The following is an 18,558-nucleotide window of genomic DNA, read 5'->3' as shown; positions in this document are numbered from 1 at the left end:
TTCAAGATAAAATTCTTACTACATGCTCCCAGGACCAGGGCTGACCAAATTTCAGGCCAGGATCACTCCCAAAGTCAAATGGGCTGGTTTCCTTTGTCATCTTAGTTGAAAGAGCGAGACGTGAATGGGGGTGTTTTTGCCCCTCACTTTATAGTCCAGTCCCCTTTTGGAACTGCATTTTCCTGAAGGTTACCCCCTAGATCAGTGGTTCTCAACCAGGGTACATGTACCCCTTGGGTACTGTGACAAAGTTCCTCCTCTACCTTGGTGGGTCTTGCGCTTATTGGCGGATTTGCTCGCCTTGGAACTTCACGGCAGCCCTCAGTTTGGCCGTTTTCGTGAACCCACAGTCCAGGTCAACTCCTACTCTGTCTGACCAGGAGTTGGGAGGTTTGGGGGGAACCCGGGCCCGCCCTCTACTCCGGGTTCCAGCCCAGGGCCCTGTGGAATGCAGCTGTCTAACAGTAGCTCCTGTAACAGCTGCATGACAGCTACAACTCCCTGGGCTACTTCCCCATGGCCTCCTCCCAACACCTTCCTTATCCTCACCATAGGATCTTCCTCCTGGTGTCTGATAATGCTTGTACTCCTCAGTCCTCCAACAGTCCGCGTTCTATTCTCAGCTCCTAGCGTCTCTTGCTCCCAGCTCCTTACACGCGCACCACAAACTGAAGTGAGCTCCTTTTTTAAACCCAGGTGCCCTGATTAGCCAGCCTTAATTGATTATAGCAGCTTCTTGATTGACTCTATATACTACTATACACTGAAATGTAAGTACAATATTTATATTCCAATCAATTTATTTTATAATTTATATGGTAAAAATGAGAAAGTTAGCAATTTTTCAGTAATGGTGTGCTGTTACACGTTTGTATTTTTAGGTCTGATTTTGTAAGCAAGTAGTTTTTAAGTGAGGTGAAACTTGGCGGTATGCAAGACAAATCAGACTCCTGCAAGGAGTACAGTAGTCTAGAAAGGCTGAGAGCCACTGCCCTAGATAAAGTTCATTCCCGCTCTGAGAGTGGAGTCATGGAGTCTCATGGTGAAAGAGCTTTCATGCTATTGTTTGCTAAGATGCAGATCTCTTTGTTTCCACCCCCCTCCCTTGCCAAAGAATGGCCATTTGATAGGTTATTGTCCATCATCTGTGATGACACCTGGCTAGAGTTGTCAGCTTGTCCTTTGCCTTTGAGAAACTAGTTTACCCAGACTTGTCTAGTAAACATATTTCAGACCTAATTTCAATTAATGTTTATATCTTTACATATAATGTTGCTACACACATTTCACCATGATATTATTGACTAGTAGTTATTAGTTTTCAAATGATATCTCACAAGGCACATTTTGTAGAAAGATTATTACAACAGTGTGTAGGGGTTCATTCGATCACAAAAGGACACACAATCCATTGTTTAATAACATACTACAGTCCAACTAAAATTCAGATTATTGATAACACACTTGGTTCAGCTAAAGTTCAGAGTAAAACAGGGTAGATAAGTATAGGCCTACGAGGGCAAAGACATTCATTTCTCCAGAGTAAAACCCTCTTTAACATTAGAGTTTAGCCAGCATCTCTGGCTAACACAGAAAAGACTCAGGGATGTCTGTTCAAGAAATCATGAGAGGTTAATATAAAAAGAATCATAAAAGATTAATATTTACTAACAGATGTAAGAAATGGATTCATAAAGATGAGTGATGTGGTTATAGGGCTTCTGGGAAATGAACAGTTTAAAAATATCTACTGGTGTCAAAATGTGTGTATTATTTAATCCAGTCCTACAAAGTGAGATTATTCAAGGGCATAGCATGAAAACATGAATCATATTTTGACAGTGCAGCATGTCACCAGTTATTTTATTGGTACTGTCTGTCACAGTTGCTGAGGTAACTACACCTTCTGACCCCTTCATGGCCTGCTTGAGGGCACCCCACTTAGGCTTCAGGCCTCTAGCCATCACCTTTCTAGGGGCAGGATCCTGAAATCCTCTCCCTGCAGAACAGGAATTTAGGCCACAGATGCCTGTAATTCAGGGGTGGGCAAGCTTTTTGGCCTGAGGGCCACATCAGGAAATAGAAATTGTATAGCGGGCCATGAATGCTCACAAAATTGGGGTTTCGGAGGGGGCTCTGGTTGGGGGTGCGAGTTCTGGGTTGGGGCTGGGGATGAGGAGTCTGGGGTGCAGGAGGATGCTCCGTGCTGGGATCAAGGGGTTCAGAGGGTGGGAGGGGGAACAGGGCTGGGGCAGGGGGTTGGGGCATGGGGAGAGGCTCAAGGGCGCAGGCTCAGAGCGGCGCTTACCTCAAGCGGCTCCCAGAAGCAGTGGCATGTCCCTTCTCCAGCTTCTACGCGTGGGGCGGCCCCTGTCCCATGCTCCAGCTGGAGCACCACAGCGGGGCCGAGCCACATGGTGTGGCCTCCGACCCAACTCCCTGGCCGGAGTGGGGCCGAGACGCATGCTGCGGCCCCGACCCGGTGCCCCAGCGGGACCTCACGGGCCGGCTTAAAACAGCTCCCAGGCCAGATATGGCCCGCGGACCATAGTTTGCCCACCCCTGCTGTAATTCATTGTGTTTATCTCAGCAGGTTTTACTTTAGTTCAGCAGAGGCAGTCCTGTTCTCTCAGGAGCAATGACAAGGTTAACTAGTGACCAACCAGCTCACATGACACAATATACCACTTATTCAGAACAAAAGCATTACAGAGAAAGCATGTCTTGAAAACAATCAATGGCTCATACATGTGTCTAGCTTACCAGGAGTGACCCATCTTCCACGTGGAACCTTGGCAGGTTCTCAAGTACTGAAGGCCCTATCCATAAAGTCTAACTCTCTTGGTAATAGTTCCATGAGAGTTTTCGGATCAGGGGAGCGTGATCTCTCTCCAGACATCACAACGGTCAGTATATATACAATTTTCAATTCTTTATTTGCTGGGGCTTTTCAGTCAGACCAAAACAGTAGATGCCATTTCCTCCAGGTTATGAGACTTCTCCATACTTGTTAGCTGCCTTGGGATTTGCAATGATTACCCTCCAGTGATTTTAGTTCCAGCAGGAAATCCTGTATCCCCTAAACCCCCACTGAATCAGGAATACAGCCACTAACCCATAAGGATACATATACAATTTATAAAATGGATAAAAAATATTCCATGGGTCCATAACACCTGTCAGAGTGTCACTGAGGGAAAGGAAGATTAACCCTCTACCCTGGGGAATCTCAGAAGGCATGTAGGCATTAACCTTCATCAATCCGTGACTATAAACAGGCATGCAACAAAGTAGTACTGATCGTTTGCATTAGCTCAGTTACCACTATTTTCTTCAGCCTACTCTGATGAACTCATTCCAAATATTTTTAGACAAGTGCTTGTTGACTTTGTTATACTCTGATTCAGTGTAGGAGGTGGTCAATTGATGTCCACTTTCTTCAAAAAATGATTGAAGTAGTCAAGAGACAGAATCCTAAGAAAGATGGCTGAGTATATTTACTCCCACACTGTTACTGTTGATGGGAAGCAATTTTTTTGCAGGATTTAGCAACTATTAGCAAACAAGATAAGCAGATTTAAAATGATAGCAGTGGTATGGGGTTGCCTTTTTTCCTCTAGAGTTTGCTTCCTTTCGCTAGAAGAATGAGAACACTGAAATGAGCAAATTTTCTATTTACAGAAAGGTGATTGGAATTGAAGTTGAGGGTGTCATCTTCTGAAAGAAAAGAATGCCCTTAGAGATAATTAATGTGTTTTGTAATAGAGCTTGGGACATGTTTTGCGATGGGTGGAGCAGAATATTATACATTTGTGGTATGCAGAGCAAATTCAATTTAGGCTCTTTGTGTCTCCCCAGTCACACGGACTTTATTAATACTCCTTTCTGTCAGTTTAGGGTGGATGGCTGGCAATCCTCCTTCAGCCATGCCCATGCAACCAGACCATCACCCATAAAATCTGAGCTTGCCTTCCCTGAGTGTAGAGCTGTTTTTCTCTGAGGCACTTGTCAATCCTCATCTTCGTCAAATAGAATCCAGCTCCCAGTGCAGGTTGTCTTAAATAAAAGCAAATGTTACTGATAATGTATAGGTATATAAAGTAAATAACATTAAAGTCTAGGTACAAAATATTCTCCCCTAGTCTAATAGTACAGAAAGCTAGGTAACTCTTTGAGCATAAGTTATGTTTTGTTCTACTTAACCAAAAATGTTACATTGTTAAATGAACTTTATATGACCCAGATCTTTTTTGTTTTTAGCCTTTCTACATGCCAAATATTCAGGTCACACCTTTAGTGAAGTGGGGGCAAGGAGAGGCAAGGGTTAGCTAATCCCCTTCTTCCTTTATAGAAAATGCCTTCCTTTTGTTATACCAAAAGCCCATCCTTCTATCCAACACGAACAACGAGTAATGGTCTGAAGTTGCAGTGAGGGAGGTTTTGGTTGGATATTAGGAAAAAAAATTTCACTAGGAGGGTGGTGAAGTACTGGAATGGGTTACCTAGGGAGGTGGTAGAATCTCCTTCCTTAGAGGTTTTTAAGGTCAGGCTTGACAAAGCCCTGGCTGGGATGATTCAGTTGGGAATTGGTCCTGCTTTGAGCAGGGGGTTGGACTAGATAACCTCCTGAGGTCCCTTCCAACCTGATATTCTATGATTCTATGATTAAGGAGCAGCTGTAGGCCTGATTTGCCCTGCCCTGCCATACCTGCAAATAGATGTTTACCAACATTTAGTGATTAAAAACGTAATCCTTCCAAACCTACATGTATTCAGCAAAGGCAAACATATATATTTAGCATACACAGGGCTACTTTTATCCAATGTTTAATTCTCATTTGGAGAAGGAGGAGTTGCATTAAGGGGTGGTATTTGGGGGCTGGAGTGTATTGGTTTCTGTTTTCTTTTGCGTTTTAGAGAAGCTGTTTGGCTTTCTTTAGTTTGTGTTAGTATTTGTATTTTCAATGTACGGCAAAGGTGCTTTTTTATGTTTGATTCGTGTAAATTCAAATAAAATATTTGTTCTATTATGCTAATGGGGAAAAGAATATTATGCTTCATTTCTTTGTTGTTTTAAAACAGCTGTCACCATCTTAAATTTCACCCTAATGGCACAAAGCACAGAGAAAAATTAACAGAGATGAAATGCTGCACTTATTTAATGCTTCAAGAGTTTTACCCATAGCACTAAGGGAAAGATTTTAAAATTATTTAACATGTTGGTAGAAAATGTTGTGACTGCCAAACATTCCGTGTATCCCCTTCATCTTCATCCTGAAAATTTAAATAGCCATACTAGATCACACCTTGAATGCAGTTAGTCCAGTATTCTGCTTATGATACAGACCAGTAGTTAATGCTTCAAGGAATATGAAAATACTCTGTAATACAAATTGCAAACATTATAATGCTGTTTATGGGAACCACAGGAGAATGTAAAACCTTCCAGAATAGGGCTGGTCAGGAATTTTTTAGTTAAGTTTTTATCAGAAAATGCTGATTTGTCAAAAATAAAATTTTTTGAAGAAAAACATCAGATTTCACAAAACTTTCATTATGAAGATTTCTCAGGTCCAGGATCCAGTAACCATGAATGGTGCACTAATTCAAAAAATATTCTGAATGGTCATTTGAGTAGTAACTAGAGCTGGTCAAAAATTGAAATTTCCATTTTTTGGGAAATATTGACTTTTTGAATTTTTTTTTTGTTCCAAATAGAAATAAGGTGAAAGAAAAAAAATACTGTTTTCAAAATGTCCCATGAAACTGAATTCCTGAAAAAAATCCATTTCAGAAAATTTTCTTTTTGGAAAATTTCAGAATTTCAGTTTAGAATTTTAGTTTTTTAGTTTGAAATTTAATTTCTGTTTTTAAAATCTTTTTATATTATTTTATATGATGGCATGTCACTACTAGTAGTGCAATATCCACATGAAATAATGTAAAATAATAAAAATAGTCTAAAAATGAAAATCCCCCAAATAAAATAAAATTCAAATTGAAATGATTACCTGTTCTGTTCATCCCCTCTGGGGCACCTGGCATTGGCCACTGTCAGAAGACAGGATACTGGGCTTAGATGGACCTTTGGTCTGACCCAATATGGCCATTCTTATGTTCTTATGAAAATTTTCCAAAACAAAAATATTTTTGCTTCAAAAAATCTTTTGGTCTTGGAAATTTTAATCAAAGTCAATATGTTTTTCTAAATGTGTTGATTTTTACAAAAATTGCATTAAAAAAAAAAGTTTAGATGAAAAATTTCCAGCCTGTGCTTGTGGTAACTTGTCCTTGTCCATCAACCATCAACTTAAAGGATCATCGATGAGCAAACAACAATAGTTGCAAAGCTCAATTTTCTGTGATTTAACATCTATTTTTGTTAAATCTCTACTTCTAAAACAGACAGGATGCACAAGGACAGATCTGTTTGACACGTAAATAAGTCAACCAAATCAATCAAGAAATATACCATAAAACTACACAGCCAATCCATGAAGTGACTGAAGTTCAAAATGCTTTTTGACTAGCAAAACTTTCTGACATTAATAGCATATAAAATTGAACTGTTAGATTCCTATCAGAGGAATTAACTGTTCAAATCCTCCAGATCACAGTACTGTTGCAGTTGCCCTAAAGCAAAAGGAAGAGGAGGAGGAAGAACTAAGTTTAAACCCTATATTGCGTATCACAGACCTAAGAGCCATTTGCCTGGTTCTGCACATCAACAGCCACCCTATCAGCAAGTGACATACATTTTTAGCCTTCTCTTGGCCAATTTGCATATCGTTATTTGCAAAGTCAGGGTCCTGGTTGGAACATGATGTAAGTGTAAGTATGCTCCACTGAATGATGTATTTTAGAGTATCCTCTATGGTTTTGGAAGAAGCTCTTGTATAGTTTTATGTTCTCTTTGGTGCATTACTACTTCCTGTATTGCTAGATGTTCTATAGAAGTACCATGAAAAGACTTTCAGAAGCCTTTTCGCCACCTCAAGGACATAACAGACTCAACTAAAGCAGCAGAAAGCTATGCATGCCAACTGCAATGTGGCTGCTGGCGCTAGGTATAATGGAATCAGTATTTTCAGGCTGTAAATCCAGACAAGCTGACATCAACAATAGAGTCAAACTCCATTTCCTGAGACAGTACACCTTAAAGGGGCCTTATTTTCAGAAAGTGCTGAGTTACCTACCCTCTGAAATTTGTTCTCAAGTTTGATGTACAAAATCGGGAGTCATTTTTGGAAGTCTTGGTCTTAGTTTCTGAACTTTGCTTTGTTTGGTCCAGAGTAGACTGTTTTGTCACACTTGAGGTAGCAGAATAAGGTAGCAAACAGAAATACAACATGAGTGGTTTTTGTCCACACCTTAGCTATGAATGATGAATCATCAGCACTAAGCATATATTGATTCCAAATGAGTTATCTTAGAGGACCATTTAGCCGAATTCTGTTTGCCTATCTACAACAATGATGTTGTCAATGATGTATCCAAATTTCCTGTAAATAGATTTTGGGAAGGAGAGAGGAGATGGTTTAGCCTGAAATGAAATTGATTTATGTATGTTGAGTTGTGTCCCAGATATAAAAAGGCATCTTGCCTGTAATCTTAACTAGAACAATTATGCTAAGGTTAAAGGTTTAGAGTTTACCTCAGGTTTTTCCAGTCTCCTATATGTGATTTGTTGACATATTGCAGAGATAGTTGTTGCAGAGACTGTTGACATGTATTGCATTATTCTAGTTTTTATAGTACAATGTGTATGATTTTTTTTTAGAAACTTTGGAAAAGTAGTACATCTACTGCATGACAAAGGTATCATTGGATGCACATGGTACCAAGTTAGTTGTGCCAATAGGCCCACTGAAAATAGGCCAAGAATCATGCAATGTGTTAAAAAAAGTGTATATGTGCTATTGAGATTCCCTTTCATTAGACATTTTTCCCCCATGAGCACTGCAGGTTATGGGCGATAAAAACATTGCAAATCAGAAAGGTTCTAGCACCCAGATTTTAGAGATAGCAACAAATCATAGGTTATAAAATATATCATTTCATTGTGTCATTACTGTTACTGCATTATTTTAAAATATTATTGTATTTATGTATTTATTTATTTCAGTATTCCTGCTTTCTTTTAGGGTTTGATCCTTTTTTTTCTTCTTAAGAGCAAACATTCCTCTTCTAATAGTTGGTCTGCTGAAGAAATATCTCAACTTCTTCTGCAGCAACCTAGGATTACCTTTTAGGATGTGTCACTCTTAGCTATATAAAATACTTTAAAACTCTGAGGAATTTTGGGTTCTGAGTCGCTGGGAAGGAAGTAATAATTGATAACATGGATAGATAAATACTGCCACTAAAGGAGATGTAGTATATTCTTTTACATTGAATTGCAGTTTTAGAGCCTTTATATTAATTTGTATGCACTGAATTACCTGTTAAAATAAAAGGCCAATGGATGATTGTATTCTCTTATTACCTGGAACACTTGAACTAATTTAAAATAATGCTGCATATTATCTAAAAGCATTTAGTCAAATATATAGAGGGGGGTCAAACTTAGGCCAGCACAGTTAAAGCAAATGGAATTCCATCTTGAGAATGAATTTCAAATAGATTTTTAATTGCAGTATTTTATCCAGAGAACATTACCTCAAACATTTCCTTTGTGTATTATACCCACCAGATTATGTCCTTCATCAGAACACTGATGTCCCAGAGCTCTCCTCATGACAAAATTGTTGCTGTAAGACTGCACAAAAACACAGATGTGGTTTCAGTTCTCTTTCATCTTTACTGTTATGAAGAAAATATCAGAGGCCAAATCTTATGAGATTCTTATGAGGGCTGGATCACCCCCTTGCGTGGAAAAACCCACTGGAGGGATGATAAGGGAAAAGGAAACTCTGTAAGGATCATCACAGAGTTTCTACCTGTTTTATTCATAATGGGAACAGGACTTGCACCTTACAGATGGAGCCACAGGGCACACCCCCAAAATATGGATCCTCTGGGAGGAAGCCACGGCCATCTATATGGAGGCCCCCACTGACCATCCTGCTTCCTGTCAGCTTGGCATAGAACTTGACAGGCACTAGTGACTGTCCAGGGAGTTCTGCAGTAAAGGTAATGCAGTCTTACACTGTAGTATCTTTCCTGGGGTATGATATATATCCACTCACAAATACATCAACACAGGGCAACCCAGTCCCTTGAAAAGGGCAGACGCTGCCGTGGAGACAGATGACTCTATTCTTAAGTGCTAGAGAGGAGGGAGAAACATGCACAGAAAATACATTGTGGTGGGTTTCTGACATCTACGCAACCCTTACTTAAAGCACATGTGTGAAAGTTGTATTAAAAACTCAGGTTTCAGTCCCAGGAAACTATATTTCAAGTATATTGCATCCAACAGTCAAGAGCAAGACAGGTGCTTAAGCGTTCCCACCAGTAATCTTAGAAACCTCTTCCTGATAATTAAATGCTTTGCAAAAGTTGATGAACATTATTAAAAGTAAACGTAATACTTGAAGTTGACTGTCTTTAGAATGTGCTAAGATGAATACATGTTTGAAAACAAACTTCTGGCTAGATTATTATAAGCGTTTGTACTAAACCTAATTTTCTTTTGACTAAATCTTTACTATATCATGTACCTAATAAAATTGTGGAGTGGGGAGAGAGTAGATTTTGAGAAATACATTATTTTGTAGTATTTTTGTTTAGTGTGGTTGGATTTTTGTGGGGTTTTGTAGTAGTTAAGGTGTTCAATTCCAGAGACATGCCACCATTTCTCTTTGGCTATCATCATTATTAAAAAGACGCTGACAAATGTTTTATAGAGTTTGTTTTGCTTTTTATCTTTTATTCCTTGTAGTACTCTCTTTCAAATGAAATTCACCCTTGTACAGAGGGCCTACATGTACTCTATATACCACTTATATATCACCTAAGTTCTCAAAATAGGTCTGTAGAGTTTTTCTTTTAACCCCTCTTCACAAGGCCCTTCACTCACGTTCACACCCAGTTAATGTTATGGACACCAAAACTATCATGACACATCTGCCAGAAGTGCCTGAGCTAAAAGGGTGATGACATTCTACAAAATGGATGATACGTGGCATAACAAGGCAAGGGAAATAGCATGTGTGACAGGTTGGATCACAGAAACCCCCTTGGGGCTGCCACCTGATGTGCCATGACTACTTCCACCTCTGCTTTCCCTGCCCTCCCAGCTGGGGACTTATGGGGTATGATATACATCCACTCACAAAACCAGACCAGTGCCCTGCCTGGTTTGAGCCAGACCCGCCAGCCTGCTCCAAACCCAGACCCAGATCTGAACCACGTCCCCTAACAGCTGTAGGCTTAAACTGAAAGCAGCTTAAGAAGTGTTCCTGTCTTTAACACTCAGATGCCCAACTCCCAATGGGGTTCAAACCCCAAATAAATCTGTTTTACCTTGTATAAAGCTTATACAGGTAAACTCATAAATTGTTCGCCCTCTATAACACTGATAGAGAGGTATGCACCGCTGTTTGCCCCCCACCCCCACCCCAGGTATTAAAACATACTCTGGGTTAATTAATAAGTAAAAAGTGATTTTATTAAATACATAAAGTAGGATTTAAGTGGTTCCAGGTAGTAACAGACAGAACAAAGTGAATTACCAAGCAAAATAAAACAGAACACGCAAGTCTATGTTTAAGAAAACGGAATACAGATAAAACCTCACCCTCAGAGGAATTCCAATAAGCTTCCTTTTACAGACTAGTCTCCTTCTAGTCTGGGTCCAGCAATTACTTACACCCCCTGTAGTTACTGTCCTTTGTTCCAGTTTCTTTCAGGCATCCTTGGGGGCGGAGAGGCAGCTGAAGACAAAATGGAGGGGTCTCCCACGGGTTTAAATAGACTTTCTCTTGTGGGTGGAGACCCCCTCCTCTCTCCTATGCAAAGTCTAGCTCCAAGATGGAGTTTTGGAGTCACAAGGGCAACTCACATGTCCATGCAAGACTCAGTTTTTAGTAGTAAAGTATCTTCCTGAACTGGAGCATAGGAGAAAAAGAATTCACATGGAAGTAGGCAGCATGGAGGGGGAACATATGAACATATGAGTGGGATGAAAATGATCCTGTTACACTGCTTATCAAGTCAAGTGGCCTTCCTGTGAAATGCACCCTGAAGTGGGTTTAGTTTGGATCAGGCCTCTGGTTTGCTGCTTTGTAAACATTCTGCCAGTTGAAGTCATTGGGAGTCTTGTAACTGATTTCAATGGGAGTTGGATCAGAACCTTGATGCTCTGCTATTGCTGCCAGATTGTGCATTATCACCATATAAAGTGCAATAGATCCATTAGAGCCTTTTAAGTCCATAATTTAAATGCTATACAATATAATATGTGTATATATATATATTTTTAAAATATCTGTTATTTACTTAACAGACTTGATTCAAAGGAACCTTTCCTGTCTGTTGGGTGAGTATGTTTATATATGTATATATATCTATATATTTTTAACCATTATACAATATTGTTGACCCCATTAGACCAATCAAATATAAAATGTTGAAATGTTAAATTCTCTCATTTAAACAGTCATTCATTACTATACCTAAGGTTGGAAAGCATAGATTTTAGTCAATAAATGTCAGCAGTCATTGATTTCTCCTTCCACCCAAACATGACAAAAAATGTTTTGTCTTTGCTGATTAACTGAAATGAACAGAGGAGATTTTACATATATGTTAGATGATGCTCTTGTAGACAACTGTTGTATTAGTTGTCTTGATGTTGTTCTATCAGTTAATATAATTTCATGTTACCAAATATATTAATCTAGTATGAATTTTGACAGTATTTTTAATACAATTAACATGCTGTTTTTAAAATGTCACTACTAGTGCAAAAATTAAGTTGATAAAACTGTTTGTAAATATTGCTGTTTTTCATTCAAATTTGTAAAATATAAAATCAGATCTTTTTCAAGCTTATGAACCATATGTATATTGGTATGTGTGTTAAAACAGTTATTAAACTTGTAACCTCACATGCACTGTCACCAATTTTCATACTTTGTTAATTCAAGCAATTCTTCATCTGTTTAAAACATTATTTTTAAATATGTTGTATTCTGGAAAACAGTACTCACTTGGTAAATGCACCTTTGTTTGTATATCATAAAGGTAAGTATTAGTATTGTATTTTTGAGTCACAGCTGCACTCTTCTTAGTCTGTCTTCCCTGTATCAGTATCACTTTTCTCTAAATCTGCTCTAACACACTGTTTTCTCTCTTTCTTCTTTCCACTTCACTCTCCTTGTTTTTTTCTATCCAATTCTGTCTTCTTGGTCTCTTCTCATTCCCTCATGCTTTCTCCTTGGTTCTGAGTCCTCAAAACTGTAGTATTGTATACTGCTAAGAATATATACAACAGGCAAAGGGTCCTGATGCAAAGTAGTCAGGTAAGAGCTAATCTGAGCACATAAATGATCCGTAACTTCCAAACCATAGTATAAAACCAAGGAGTCAAGAAATGCTCCATAACTGGTATATATAAAATAAAAGCAAACCAGAGAAACATGTGAGTTATGGAGTCAAAAATGTAGTGAAAATAGGGACCAGATTCCTCAAACATTTCTGTCCACAAATAACTGAACTCATATGAGTTGTCTCAATGATGAAAATGGGACTGTTGCATGAATAAAATTACACGCATCAACATATGCCAGATTATGCCTAATCTTTCTTCATTTCTGCCATATAAAGTAACTAAGATTTGTTTGGTCGTATCTTGAATTAATTGCATACTTTTTTCTCTTTTTTTACTTTTGACGTATAATTTAATTTGTTTTTTTCCTTAGGCACTCAGAAATGTCTAAAGTGAATAAAATGCTTTTTTAAATTTGTTCTTGCTTTTGCACTGGAAATGACCAAATGAATTATTATTTCACCAATTTGTGTTGCTAATTCTCACAATTTTTCAATTACCATGATATTTGGTGTTTTTCTCAAGCGCCAGCTTCTGAAATCAGGTGATTAGATGAAAATCTCTGTTTTCATTAAAAAAAAAAAAAGTTTATATTCCTTGTGGTTGTAGAAAAAAATTGAAACTTGGCATAGGTGTACTATAGAGGCTCAAAAACCAGAAGGCAGATAAAGAAAAAATCTCATAATTAATCATTTATAATCACATGATTTGGGGGGACTATCTCATGATTTTTGAATGTTTGGGGTTGACAATACTGCATTTGTTTTTAGCTACCACTCTGTAGAGTCAATTTACCCCCAACACAGCATAACAACTCTGTGATTTCGCTGCTCAAACTAGCTGCTTCCCAGGAAGGATAATCTGAACAATGAAACCCAGGCTCTATGCAGAACTGTGCAGAGGTTTGTCTGGGGCACATCCTTGTTTTCCTCAGTTATAATTATCATATGTCAAAATGCAAAAACTTCCCTCATCTGTAACTTCCTTGCCTATATACTTGCCTTTTGCCATTCCTATGTAGCCAGGAAGAAGAAACAGACTTGCTGAGTCACAGGCCTGAGCAAACAGGTTTCCTTCTTAGTGCTGTGTCAGGGATTTACTCCACCTAATTGCAAACTGATTTTTGTTTTAACTTGTTCAGAGGCTTTGCTCCCATGCTGAGATATTGGATTTCAAATTTCAGCCCAGAATGACAGTTGAAGCCATAGACTCCTGAAACTACATTAAGTGCTTGTAATAGAGCTGCTGACTCAACCTTAATTAGAATAGCACGTGTACCCTGTAATGTCCCTTACATTTAGAGTAGGCCAAAGCAGCTGTCTAAATTAATTTTGGTTACTTACAGATGATTTGCTTCTGCAGGTGAGCTTTTAGTTTATCTCCACTGTGCAGTGGAGACTTGCTTGCACCTTCTCATTTTACTGCTAGCGAATGATAATTATACTTTTTTATTATTATTATTGCAGTGTCTAGGCTAATGACCAATAGGGATCTTCATGATTGATTTTGTGCGTTTGTATGTGTGCATGCTATGCAAAGCAATATTAAATGTAGCAACCTAAATGCCAAAGGCTAATTAGACGTGTGTAGAAATGATGAGGAGCTGTACTGCCCCAGTGGGAGCTACGGTGAGCATAGACAGAGACTCACGGATTGTCAACACAGGGACACTCAGAAAATTAATCTGAATTAACTAAAGGTGTAAATTTAAAGACGTGTAGTTAAAGCACCGTAAGCCCCTCTGAGGACACTCTTTGGGCTTGTCTACAGTTAAAACGCTGCAGCTGTGCTGTTTTAGTGTTTCAGTGAAGACACTTCCTACACTGACAGGAGGGCTTCTCCCATCAACATTGGTAATCCACCTCCCCGAGAGGAGGTAGCTATGTCAACGGGGGAATTCTTCCATCAACCTAGTGCTGTCTACACCAGGGGTTCGGTTGGTTTAACTGTATCATTAAGGGGTGTGGATTGTTCACCCCCTGAGTGAAGTAGTTATTCTGACCTAATTTCCTAGTGTAGACCAGGCCTTATTCAGAATAACAGTAGCCATGGGACTTGTTACATAGTGCAGCAATGTGCACTACAGGGTGCGACTTCTAAAACATGCTAATGTGTTGTGCACTAATTGGTCTGTGTAGACCTTGCTGGTGTGCAGTAGAAGTTCACTGGTGGACTTTCACACCACTGTTTCAAGCACTAGAGAACTTTTTGTGTGTGCCAGCAGGATCCATGTGGACCAATTAGCGCACAATACATTAGTGTGCTTTAGAAATCATACACCTGTAGTGCACATTATCACATCATGTAGACAAAGCCTTTATTCTGTTTACCTTAACCCGCTTTGAAAATTAATTTGGATGAACTTTCCTGAGTGTCTCCATGCAGACAAGTCCTTAGAATGGTGTGGTGTTTATTCTCCTTTCCAAGGGTGGCCATTTCCACAGGCAAAGGTAGAGGAGAATGATGCCCATTTCTTCTTTGCCCCTCACCACCCTCCTGGGGCAATTTGCACACCTGGAGTACATGTGGGTCATAGTCCCTACATCTCCTGAACAAAGAAGATGTGATTATCCCCCACCAGAAGGGACCACTGTGATCATCTAGCCAGACCTCCTTTATTACACAGGCCACAGAACTTCCCAGAATTAATTCCTGCTTGAACTAGAGCATATTATTTTTAGAAAAACATCCAGTCTTGATTAAAAAATTTCCACCACAACCCTGGGTAAATTGTTACAATGATTAATTACCCTCACTGCTTAAAATGTGTGCCTTATTTGCTGCCATTTAATATGTCACATTTGGGTTCCATTCAGAAGGGTCATGACAGGAAGAGAGAGAAATACAGCTGATTCTTTTTATGTCTTTCAGCCTCTGCCAGCTGCACAGAATAGGTTTACTTAATAAGCAGGCAGTAGCTTTCCACAGTGATTGAAAATCCATTCGCTTTAAACATCTTGTCAGCTGAGAGTCAAGCTATTTCTCCTCCTTTTGTGTAGATTTTTAAAAAAGTCAAATCCAAAGTGCTAATTTTTCAGATCTTTTTTCAAGCTTAGTCATTTGTGGTAAACGTTACACATGTGGAAGAGGGATGATCTGGAGATGGGGAAAGTGGGCTAGGGGTGGGATGGGCTGGAATGTGAAATGAGTTGGTGGTCAGAGTTTATTAGGGGTTGTCTACACATGAAAGTTAATTTGGATTAAGATATGTGTCTGAGTTTAATGCACAATAGTTATTCCTAAATAACTCCGTGTCTGGACATTCGTATTCCAGAAAAAGAGGGCCTTGTTCCACTTTAGCATTATCTCCTTTGAAATTTATTCTGGAAAGTTAAACTCCATGTGCAGATGAGAATTTACACAGTGTATAATTGTCCTCTTATGAAAAATCACAAACAAAATTGGCACTAATTGACACATTTTTTGACAATCTTAGCAGAGACCCCATCACCTGAATGAGCTACCCTATCCTCAGTAGGATCCCAATTCAGGAAAGCACATAGTTAGGTGTTGTCCTGAAAAGACGTGCTTTCTTGAATCATGGTCCAGGAGAGGTCCCTTTGATTAAATGGGATGATGAAGCTCGCAGTGCTGTCCCCCAGTGTATGTGACTAAATTCTGGAAAAATTTCATGCTACAAAATTGGAATTATTTTCAGATACTTTTAAAAAAGCAATGCCAAGTCCTGCTGTAAATTTCCCTCCTTACATATCTATATTTCCTTACAGTACTGTCAAACTACATAAAATCCTTATTCTCGCTACTGGCAAAGCTATTTCTATAAATTTTAATTGATGCTTGCTTAATATAAAATCTTTCAACATTATTTATAATGCAAACTTCTGGATTAAATAAACACACAACAAAATCTTGCATACATAGCATAATTTTAACCAAACCTTTGCAATTTTTGCACATTTCTAAGACACAGGTATTTCATCCCCAGACTGTAGTTTAGATATAGGACACAGCTCAGAAATGGAATTATACCTCCATCTCATTTGCCTTAGAGGGATATATAATAATCTGTGCTGAAACTTAAGTATCATGTTTAGTGTTGGCTAAATGTAACCTGTTTATTCATTTACTGTATGAACGGTCCATCCTCCTAAATAATCTTTATTTTAATTTTGCATTCCCTTCTCCAATGACTTTTGCAAATATCCCTCATGACTGCTAATAAAAAAAAAAAGTAGGGAATGTCTCTCTAGTATTTTGGTGCAGATCTACTCCTGGCTTCATGGTTCAGGGATTTAGTTTTCTCTCCTGTACCATTCCTTCCTGTCCAAGAGCCCACAGAGGAAGCTCTAGGAGTCCAGGGAACTACACCTGGGCAGGGAACAGGAAAAGGGAAGGCTGGGGGAATATGTGAATTATCCTCACCTTCTCAGACCCGCACCCCATTTGAGTCCCACTGGGAATTCAGATAAGAATTAATGCAGTCTGAGCCTGTCTATGTTAACTTTCTGCTGCTTGCCTCTATGTTATGGACCACCAGCCGAGGAAGCCCTGGCTGCATTGCAGGCCAAATGGAGACATTTTACCTAAGAGCTAAAAAGGGAGGGTCCCAAAGCCAGTTCTGAGGTACAGGGTCTCCTGTAGATCATCTAGGTGCCCCATGGATTTTCGAGTTCTGGGGAAAAAGCCTCCGGTTGATTTCAAGGTTGGAGGGCAGTGCAAATTTCACCCCTCAGAACTATGTGGAGAAAACACTTCCAGAGGAAGTTTTGCAGATTTTTAATTCCGATCAGAAGGAGCAATCAGGCCCTATATGAATTAGCTATTTCCTTTGATTAATATTCGAACCAGATATTTCTGTTTTCTAAGGTGCTCAGTAGAGGTTCTTTCGTTCGAGTTCATTAATTCCTTGAACAAGGTTTAATACACACAGCATGAAGCAGAATAAGAACGCCATGGCAGCACAGCAAGATTATTTTGATAACAATGGCACAAAACCTTAACCCCTGACTGGCTGATGGGAAGGGGGAGTCCACTATCCCTGATGCTCCACTTCAGCTTTTAGCTGTCAATGGGGAAAATACTTTCCTTGAGAAAAGTGGAGGATAACCAGAGTGAGGGAGAGGGCAGCTTTTAAAATTAATTGTTAAAAACTTAGCAAATTCTGCAGCCCTTCGTCGCATTCTTACATGTGGGCCAGCTGCTCAGCGTGAGTAATGTTCTCAGGACCACGTGGATGGTGAGAGGAGGGAATACACACTTGAATATAATAATTCTAACCTATATAGAGCTCCCTCTTTGCAAGGTAGCAACCGTATCTTTGGCTGAAAATCACTTCAGGCTCTGTGCTTGGAATTTATTCTGCCCAGGAGACAACAGTTACCTTAAATACAGGGCAAGCCTAAAAAAAGTGGAAGAGATTGAGTTTTCCATTTTGTATAGCAGCAACGTGTGTGTGTGTGGGCGGGGGGGTTGTCACATTCGGATGTCAAGGGGTTCACAATGGCCCTGTATTTCACTTATTGCTAAATGGGAAGGAGGTGTAGCTAGATCCCAGATAACTGGGCAGGAGGCTAATACAGAATGAGGGTCCTCGTATGGAAAAGTTTGCAAACCACTGTGCTATACTTTAAAAGAGCTTTACTGGATACACAATTTTCCCAGTAGCTTTCCACAAGATTTAAGATTTAATATTCTCTGTTTCCTATCAGGCTAATTAAGATTCTTAAATAATCACCTCATCCACCCACAGCACTGACTCTCATACTGGTTCATACAGAGCTCTTTGCTTGAGGATCTTCCTGAAAATCTGAGATTACTGAGAGTTGGATAGAAAGGGTGCAGCTCCGTTTCCAATTACTGCCTCTCTCAGTGTGCTGGTAGTCTCATCTTGTCTCTGTCTGCGTAGAGATTCCAGCTTATTTATTGTTACACTCAGCTGCAGTTTAAATAACAGTAGTATTGCCCCAATGTTTCCCTGATTATTTCCATTACACACACACAAACACGTACTAATATTTTGGGCAAGGAAAGCTTTTTCTAATTCCATTAACTTTGATTAGCGACAAACTGACTGAATGAACACCCTAAGAAATCCCTCTTCAGCT

General features: G+C 39.3%; 1 protein-coding gene across 13 annotated transcripts in view; it reads left to right on the top strand.

The window, feature by feature from the left end:
* RALYL (RALY RNA binding protein like) overlaps positions 1–18,558 on the top strand; it is a 577,640-nt gene that overhangs the window by 486,944 nt on the left and 72,138 nt on the right. For all 13 annotated transcript variants that reach the window (XM_043539415.1, XM_043539410.1, XM_043539409.1 and 10 more), the window contains one exon: positions 11,450–11,482. In XM_043539415.1, the coding sequence (XP_043395350.1) occupies positions 11,450–11,482 (33 nt within the window). The remainder of the gene's footprint in view (positions 1–11,449; positions 11,483–18,558) is intronic.

Source organism: Chelonia mydas, chromosome 2 (genome assembly GCF_015237465.2).
Source record: "Chelonia mydas isolate rCheMyd1 chromosome 2, rCheMyd1.pri.v2, whole genome shotgun sequence".
Lineage (NCBI taxonomy): Eukaryota > Metazoa > Chordata > Testudines > Cheloniidae > Chelonia > Chelonia mydas.
Note: the sequence above shows the minus strand (reverse complement) of the source record. Positions and strands in the feature narration are given on the sequence as shown.